The 9,609-nt window shown below is 41.9% G+C and overlaps 1 protein-coding gene across 1 annotated transcript; it reads left to right on the top strand.

The window, feature by feature from the left end:
- Nucleotides 1–1,407: 1,407 nt before the first annotated feature.
- Nucleotides 1,408–7,039, top strand: NXNL1 (nucleoredoxin like 1). The gene is made up of 2 exons (XM_067560672.1): nt 1,408–2,143; nt 3,801–7,039. Exons 1-2 carry the CDS (start codon nt 1,818–1,820, stop codon nt 4,084–4,086), a joined length of 612 nt encoding a protein of 203 aa, XP_067416773.1. The 5' UTR covers nt 1,408–1,817; the 3' UTR covers nt 4,087–7,039.
- The last annotated feature ends 2,570 nt before the right edge of the window (nt 7,040–9,609 follow it).

The following is a 9,609-nucleotide window of genomic DNA, read 5'->3' as shown; positions in this document are numbered from 1 at the left end:
GCTGAGGCAGAGACAAACGAGTCCCTCGGTGCCCATCGGGCTCTGCCGCATCAACGGTTCTGCGTGTACAAGCCGTGAACAACGGGACCATTTACAAATAACAATCCAGCACATAGCACAGAACAAAAAAGCGTAAACACTTTGTGGGCTGCAGCTTCGTCTGAGTTGAGGCGTTCCTGTTCCTGATGAGTCCCCCCAGAGCAGCTCTGGCTCCCTTTCAGTCTCAAACAGCAAAGGTATGAATGTGCATAGCTCGTAGATTCTGATATCAAAATGCCATAAATCCACAGTAACTCCATTTAAGTTAGTGACTTCTGAGTAACTCAGATATAATTGCGTTCAAAATCTGATCTGTAGAGGGGTTTTGTTTTTGTTTTTGTTTGTTTTGTTTTGTTGTTGTTGTTGTTTTTTGGTTAAAAAATGGGGTATAATGTTCATACAATGTTCTTGCAGTTGGTATTACCTACATATTAAAGTAATACGACTCAATTGTCTCTGAGCATATTTTTGCACCCACAGTTAGTGTGAGATATATTTAAATATTAGGGTAAACAATATGCTTGCAGTTTCTTGTGCCCAGATGGATTTAGTGTTTTATTTATGGGGATTGTATGAACATTGATAATATATTATTGACTCTGAATTGTTACAGAACTCAAGGGAAATATTTACATACACCATAATTCAAATATATTAACACTGTCATAAGCAACAGTCTGGAAATTGCACCAGAGTGAGAGACAAATCTACCAAGGGTGTAGGATGAAGCTACTTAGACTACAGAGTCTAAAATACAAAAAACATGATGTCATCACTCTGCTTCTCTTGGTAACTTATTAAGCTATATGTCACTGGCCTTACATCCTATGTCACATCATAAAATCATTTCCCAATATTTTATCTTTGGCATAAACCTATCATATAGCATTGAACACAGTTCAAGCTTACCTATTACATACTATGCAGTATACACTTATCAGGCTAATTATGTTATGGATTTGAGATCTTAAAGCAGTTTTTCATGTTAAAAATTATTTAATTCCTCTTTAAAGATCATGAGCCTAGTGGACCGAAACTCCCCCCTCTCTCTTTAAAGAGAGCAACATTTCAGTCCTCTTGAAGAGAGTTTATATGAAAGCACAGTTGATAGAAATCAGATTCACATCATCCTTATAAGACATATCTCACACTATGAAAGCATGTTTTGTGCAAAAGCAATGCCCAAGGTTGTCATCTGCATTTAAGAATAACCTCCAATGGCATAGTAAAGGTTGTAAGAGATTCCTCTCCTGCTTCATTTAGCAATAACTATCCTCTCCTCCCCACTCCAGCTTTCCTACCAGCAAATTGTTACATTGTACCAATGACAGATCTTGGTGCATTTCTGTGATAGTTTAATAGCAGCTCTGAACGGCCCCACAGGAGCCAGTTCAACAGTTTAAGAAGATTAAAGAAGTCTTTGCAGAGTCACATACTATTAATAGTCTGGGAGATGAAGCACAGCAGGAAGACTATTGGATTTACTGTAAACCCAGGCATCTGCTTGAGCAGCAGGACTGGTTCATTTTCTTACAGCATTGTGAAGGGGACAGTGTGTAGAAGGAATGAGCTTACTGACACACCCAAAGGTAAACATCATGAGGGGACACACACCAGAATGGAGGCTCCCTGAAGAGGCTATGCAATCTTTCCTCACACTCAACTCCCAGACATAAGGATGGAATGCTGCCGTCATTATAAAAGAGTCTATAATTGATCAATTATAATTACCCATTAACTAATCTTTTACCAGCCTGATATCCTAGGCTGAGCTAGCCATGGTTTCCCTTTTTACTGGGAGGATCCTGATTACAAACAACAAGGAACGTGATGAAGTGGACACTGAGCATGAACTTAGCAAGAGAATGGATAACAAAGTGATGCTACTGTATTTTGGATCTGGTGAATGCACTCGATGCCAGGAGTTTTCACCTGTCCTCAAAGATTTCTTTGTGAGACTCACTGATGAGTTTTATGTAGAAAGGGCTTCCCAGCTGGTCCTGGTGTATGTGTCTCAGGATGAGACAGAGGAGAAGCAAGAAAAGTTCCTGAAGACCATGCCAAAAAGGTGGCTGTTCTTACCCTTCCAGGATGAGTTCAAAAGGTAAGATCTTAATAAACCAACAAGACAGATAATTTAATCTAATCAGACACAGCTAACAGTTCAGACACAACTGACACACAGATGATAACGTAGTACTTTGCACTTATTTAGCACTCTTTGTCTGCAGGAGGAGATTGGTCTCCATTATAATCCCCATTTTTATAGATGGGGAAACTGAACCTCAGCAAGGGGAAGTGATTTGTCCAAGGCCACACAGTGAGTCACAGGAGCATAGCTACAATTAGAAATTAGGAGTCCTGACTCCCAATACCAACATCAGTCTACTAGACACTTCTGTCCTTAGGCTGAGGCTCCACTCTCATGGTAGCATGTGTTTTTTAAAAGTCTGGTGAGTTATTATTGACAGTCTTTGTTGAAAGGAGTGAGTTTTAAGGGTGGGTTGAATAAAGAAAAAGCCAGCTGAAGCAGAAGAGTGGGGACAGATTTCAGATGTAAGAGCGAGAAAAGAATACAAAGTGGGAGTAATGAGGAGACAGCTTTGGAGCAGTATAGACAGCAGGAATAGATGTAAAACTGGATCAGCACCCGCGCAGTTTGTCTCCAATATAAACCATTCTGTGTGAGAGGCAGTGTTGTCCAGAGGACTTAGCAGCATAATACCTTGATTCTGTTCTCTCTGCCACTGACTTGCTGTGTGGTCCTCAGCAAGCTTTTCACCCCTCCTGCCTGTTTGTTGCTCTGCAAAATGGAGGTAATACTTTCTCATTTTGCAACGTTCTTTTTGTTATCTAGGTGAAGTGAGCTGGGTATGTGCAGGGAACTGGATAAGTACAAAGAGTTTTGTTATTATAGTTTTTAAGCACTTTTTAAATATATTCCTAAAGAATCAGAGCCATAAACATAAATGTCCAGGCTCATCTAGCACTGTATGATTTCCAGACATTCAGAGCTCTGTTACAATTGGAGTTTCTGGCAATCTGGATACTCAGTGTGTTTTGTGTTCTTTTACAGTGTCCTGTCTATTTCTTGCTGTTAAAGGATCCAGCAGAGAGATTGTTCCACCAGGCTGCTTGTGGGGCATTAGAAAACCTTATGGAAACACCTGCCAACCATGTTCCAAATACTCACTTAAAGCAAAAGGGAAACCGGCGCCAAATATTGTAATTACGTTAGGGTCAGAATAAACAGCAATTTAAATAGTAGTGACTACAGAGATGCTTCCTGCACACTTGACAATAAATCTGAGCATCTTACAGCTTCAATGCTGCTTACTAATTTTAACTAGTTAATTCTTACATCTCTCTGTGAGGCGAGTCAATGCTATTATCCCCATTTTGTTGGCACAGAGAGGGGATGTGACCTGCCAAGTCTGTACACAGAGTCCTTATGAGAAGTAGGACAAAAAAGCAGGATTTCTATCTTATCTTCAAGTTCATAGAATGCTCCCATGATGCCACTGAGGAGTTAGGAGAGTTTTCCTTCCCAGAGAAGGTATGCATCATACAATTAAACACCTAAATGGAGAATTGTAAACTCACCCCACAGTGCAGCAGCAGGAGGGGCAGCAGCAGCATGGGTACCCACATCATTTTTCCCAGCAGAAGAGGGTTGTAGTGAGTGGTATACTCTTTTCAGTGCCTTGCCTGTGGAGCTTTGGGCTTTGTGATTTAAGATTTCTTCCCTTGTTGGTTTTTAGGGAGCTGGAGTCAAGGTTTGCTGTGTCCAACACACCTGTAGTGGTGGTGCTGAAGCCAAGCGGGGAGGTGATTGTTGGGAATGCTGTGGAGGAGATCAGGTATTTGGGCACTGCCTGTTTCAGGAACTGGCAGGAGGCTGCTGAGCTAGTTGACAGGAGCTTTTTCTTGGCAGAGGACTTTGATGATGTGGCCAAGAGGAGCATCACCGATCCCATCCGCCGCCTCAAGTACAAGCTAGACAAGAAGACAAGAAAAAAGGAGAAAGAGGAAGATGCTGTGTTCTGATATGGAATGATGAAGTTCCAGCTGTACATACACTCACTAGGTTTATGGTTATCCTGAAAAAGGCGCCCAGAGATTCACTGTCAAAACCTAACTGCTTCCAGACCCAAGAGGGTAGCTTTACTGGAGCTTTAATATATTTAGACATTTGTATCTTCACACAGTCTCAGAATCTCAGTGGCAACTGCAGGATTCAAAACAGGTAACAACACATTGCTGGGGAGATAAGACAAACATGCCAGGATTATAGAGGCAGCCTGAGGAGAGGCATTTTCCTTTTCCTCACTAACATCTAATCATATTATGATAGGTCTGTTTTATTTATTGTAATTTATTGTACTATTGTAATAGTATTGGACAGAAACGTTCCAGAGAATATTTCTTCCTGTTCTCTCACTCTTTGTTCCCTTTATTGACTAGAGAGTTTCTCTTATCAGCACATTAATGACAGTCTGGCTGTATCAGCTCTCACATTTTGATTTCTTGACCTCAAGAATCTTAAACCTATCTTAGTGACAGTCTTACTCTGAGATCTCAACCATTTATATACTTAGAAATTAGCCAGAAAATGAACTACTAGAGAACAGCAGCACATGGCTTTCAGAAATACTTGCTCTCCACAATAAAGCAATCAGTAATTCATCAAAGAAATTGAGGACGTCATTTTAATTTTTAAAACCAATAGTATATATATATATGGTTGCTATTAATGTGTTATGCAGAGACCACTGAAAGAAATCCTTCTGTGGAACAGATGAACCAGACAGCACATTTTACATGTTATGGATCTAGGTGGCAGTGGTGTGAGTGACAGTTTCTAACAGACCTTGCATATCACTGGCAATATTATGCCATTTAAAGTTCTAGAACATGTTAATTTCAGTGCTGCTGAATGGATTTTTCCCACCATCACTGTTTGATTTTTACATAATGCACCTCTATTAAGGTGACCGGATGTTCCAATTTTATAGGGACAATCCCGATATTCAGGGCTTTTTCTTATATAGATGCCTATTACCCCCATGTCCTGTCCTGATTTTTTACACTTGCTATCTGGTCACCCTAACCCCTGTGGGCTAGGTTAAATAATAAATAAACCACAGTTTTATTCTCTAATCTGCGTTGCCGTCTGTTGGTAATAAGTGGCAATTGTTGAAAACCTGTCTGTCACAAATGAGGTCATGACAGTTTAGTTATTTGAGTGTCTTTAAGAACACTCCTTTTATTCTTTTTTGTGCTAACTACAACCTCACTCAGAATTGAAGTGTTTCATTACTATGGGCCTAATAAGGGATTAGAAACTGCTTCTCCTTTTTTGCCACAGCACAACCAAGACTGATTCCCATCATCTTTAGCCCATGATTTAACGGCACAGTCTCAAGGAAGCCTGCAATGAGGGGTCCTTGACTGTCCCCTTTCAAATTACTACCTGGGGCCTCACTCATTAACTGCCCAGGTTGAATTTAAGTAATTTTTTATGAAGGCAATTGCTCTGGACAGGTAGACTGATCAATAACCCATTCCCTATTATTTCAGTTATAATATATAGGAGGACGTAAGACTTTAGCAGCTGAGTCATCAGAGAGAATAGGCATAACTCCAATCCTGCTGGCCAGGTGCATCCATAACTCCAACTGCTCAGCACCTCTGGAAATCAAGCCACATAGATAGCTGTGTAAATAAAAATGTAGGTGCCTAAATTTAGGCACTAGTGTTTGAAAATTTTGGCCTAAGTGACCTGATGACAAACTCATGGAAGAGCAGGGAATAGAATCCAGTAATCTTGCATTCCAGCCCCTGCTCTTATATTCTTAAATTGCCCAGCAGGCCAGTTTAAATAGCCTGAATGAATGGAGGAACTGCAAGAAGGTGTGTTTCTAGTGAAGACAGAAAGAGGCATAAGGCAGGACCAGCCTGTTCAACTTGTTTGTTCTTTTAATCCTCCCTCAGCAAGACTGGAAGGTAGAAGGGAAAAGAGGGAAGAATAATTAAACCGAATGATGGAGAGACCCAGGGCCACCCTCAGCTCTAACACTATGGCAGTCCTGTGTAGTCTGTAAAAGACATGCATCTGTAAACTTGCTATATTTTGGATACTCTAGGATACAAAGAGAAAAACAATAAACCGAATATCATGTAGTTTTTTATATTCTGTGTAAATGACCTATTACATCTTTTTTTTCCAACTGTCTGATCATCAGTAAGGCCGGAGCATCTCACAAAATGTATCTGAAAAGGAAACCATTTCAAAGTATGATTAAAGATTACTGGAGAAGACAGTATGTTCAGCAGGCAGTTCATTCTCTTTGGGACATTTTTCTGTGTTTTGTACAGCACTTTGGTGCTTAACAAATAGATACAAATGAAAATAGAAGACAATGATTTGGGATGAAGTAGCTTTTGGAAGAGAAACATGGGACTTCCAGATCCACTCCAAGTCTCAAATAAAACAATGTACCAAGTTTCTCATGGCCCCGCACAATAATACAACAGGTGATTATACCAATATTATTTTAAAAGTCTCTAAATTAAAGAAACAAGAAACAAACAGATTACTGTATGGGAGAAGGAAAAGGATAATGTTTGTATATGCACATGCGCACGCACACACACCCTTATATATAAAGGCTGCCGATTAGCACTCTTAGGCCCGGTCTACACTTACCTTAAAATTCGGCAGCAGTCGACAGGAGTTACACAAGCTACACAGAGTAGCTTGTGTAACTCCCATTGACTTGTTAACTTCCATTGTGTGCTGCGTCTTCATTACGCTGCGCCACTTGAGGGGGTGGTTTTAACAAATCAACTTCCAGAGCGATTGAGCGGGTCTTCACTGACCGTTCAATCGATCTGGATAGATCAATCTGACGGCGGCGAATTTGTCACCGTCAGTGAAGACGTACCCATAGTGCTTCACATACTCAAAGCACTGTGATGCTACCAAAAGGACACTCCACAGGACTTTATCAGCTTAAAAACAGTCTCAAGTGCTGTACCCACTTGGGACTCCCTCTGCCAATTTTTGTGGTTTTACGATCATATTTTCCTATTTTAAAAAATGTTTCTTTCCTTTATTATCATTTGAAAGACCCCTATACAAAAGAAAAGTGAAACTGACAAAAGGCAAAGTGCTGGCGTACTGAAAAATAGAGAAGTCACTTGTTTGCCCTAATCTTTTTCTATTATAGACTCTGAGGTGTTACTTGTGACAATAGCAGTTTTCAGACAGAAGTGTGATTTAAGTAAGTGAACAGAGCCACTTTAACTAGTGAATTGTCACAAAGTTCCTGGCACAGTCTAGGGTTGCCAACATCAAATTTCAAAAATAAGGGACTATTTTCTTAGCACCCCTGCCTTACCTCTTTCTCCAGATATTATCATCATCATTATTATTATTGATAATATTAAGCAATACTCACCTACATTCACGAGGGGTATTTCTTGCTGCAGCAACTCCCACTCTTGCTTTACAGAGAAGAAAAAATAAGGGATGTCCCTTGTAATTAATAAGGGACTGTTGGCAACCCTAGGTATAGGGCCAACTTTCAATCAACCTGCCACTTTCTAGACTGCTGCTGAGGCACAGAATTGACTGTGAATGCTCCAGCTACTGAGCAAACATCCTATTGTATCCTGTACCCCAGTGGTTCCCAACCTGTGGCCTGGGGGCCAAAAGTGGCCTGCAACTCTCCTCCTGCTGGCTGCAGAAGAGAGCCACCACCTAAGAGCCCTGGCGGACCGCATTGCCACAGGGCTAGAAGACTGGTGCAGGCTCTATGCTTGCTGCAGCCAAGGGGACGGGAGATCAGTGCTCCCATTCCCCTGGCTATAGCAGGGAACGTGGCAAAGTGCTATGCCTGGGTCCATAGGCACTGGGGTCCCTGGGAGGGGAGCACTGATCTCCCGTCCCCCTGGCTGCAGAAGGGACCCACTGCCTAGGGACCCAGGTGAAGCACACAGGGCTACTGGATGCATGCGGTTTCCCTGCTGCAGCCAGGAGGACGGGAGATCAGCTAGGAGGCAGCCTCTTTGCTGAACTCCTTCCATCTGGCTGCACTGGTGGGAAAGGAAGCTGCTGATGGAGCAGCCAGGACCCACCATTCTTGAGGCGGTGCAAGACTCTAAAAATCAGTGCCTTCCGGTTTGGCCTGCACTTAGCAGGTAACCCACCATGACTTAGCTCGCTGCCAGGCCATGTGCTTTAGTGTGTAGTGACAGTCACTCATCTACACTAGTGCTTTGTCTGTGAGTGTGTGACATACTGTGAGTAATTTGTAGGTGTAAAATAGTGAATGTAAATATGAGCACAGTAGCATTAAAATGTTTACTTTAAATATGTAGTGATTTGTAGTCCTTAATGGTGTATACTTCAAAACATTTTTATGAGTTGATAGACTGGTGGCCCTTCAGGGTTGTAAAAATGATATTTGTGGCACTTGAGCCAAAAATGTTGGGGACCACTGCTGTACCCCTTCTGAAAATGTCAGAGAAACCTTGTTGCAAATCCTGCTAAAATGGGATTACAGTAATAGAGCCTCATGGGCATGAGCATGTGTGTTATTGTGCGAGGTCGTCTCAGGATAATTAGGGTTCAGTGCAAACAAGTTAGGGGAAAGACACTTTCATGCTAAATTTGGCTAATGGGGGCTTTCAGGGAAAGAGTATTGTGACCTGTCCCATGCCCAGGTAGCTACCTGATAATGCCAAGGTCAGGGCAGGCTGCAAATGGAGAGCAGATTCTGCCAGCACTGGAAGGTTGCACTGAAGCCAGACTTCCCAACCAGCCACAAACTGCACTTCTGAATCCCCACAGAAGCCAGTATACAAATGCACACAGCCCCCTTTACTGCATTTCAGCTTCTGGCTCCCAAATCAGCACTAGGTCCAGTAAAGAGACCAGTTATTTAAACTCTATGCTCTTTACTAAAAAGGTTCCCTCTGACCCCAAAGGATCAGCCACAGTACCAGTTCAATATAAGTTTGGATCTTACCTAAAATCCCACGCTGCCAGCCAATCCTTTAGTATCTAAAACTAAAGGTTTATTGTAAAAAGAAAGAAATAAACTGTAAGAGAAATGTTAAAGGATTAAAGCAATCAGATACATACAAATGATTAAAAGTCCATATACATCAGGTTTCTAGAAGAATTGTGGAGTTGCAGGCTTGTATAGTTCCTCTGGTGTGCACCCAATCTCTGGGTGGGTCTCAGTCCTTTGTTTCACAGCTTCAGTTTAGTTGTAGATGAGCTGATCCAGAGGTAAGTTGGTACCTGAAGCTGAGTCCTGGCTGAAGACTGGTGACTGAAAACAAAATGGATTCCCAAGGCCTCTGCCTTATACACCCTCTGGCCCTGGCCATGCGGTTTGTAGAATTTTACAGGAACTAAAATGGAGTTCAGGGTCACATGGGCAAGTCTTGGTGCCCCACCAGGTATATCTCCGGCTTCTCCCCCTGGGCCCCTTGCACCTGGGAATGTCTTAATGGGCCTTTAAGCAGGCTATTGTTCTGCAGCCCTCCTGTCTGAGT

The sequence above is a fragment of the Emydura macquarii genome, unplaced genomic scaffold (genome assembly GCF_026122565.2).
Source record: "Emydura macquarii macquarii isolate MOO-44397 ecotype Brisbane River unplaced genomic scaffold, CSIRO-AGI_Emac_v2 contig_2292, whole genome shotgun sequence".
NCBI classification, from domain to species: Eukaryota; Metazoa; Chordata; order Testudines; family Chelidae; genus Emydura; species Emydura macquarii.
Note: the sequence above shows the minus strand (reverse complement) of the source record. Positions and strands in the feature narration are given on the sequence as shown.

What these genes read in the sequence shown, in the direction of transcription:
- NXNL1 (XM_067560672.1), top strand. Translation starts at nt 1,818, where the DNA reads ATGGTTTCCCTTTTTACTGGGAGGATCCTGATTACAAACAACAAGGAA. An exon ending in TTCCAGGATGAGTTCAAAAG is followed by an intron (nt 2,144 to 3,800) that starts GTAAGATCTTAA and finishes GTTGGTTTTTAG; the next exon opens with GGAGCTGGAGTCAAGGTTTG.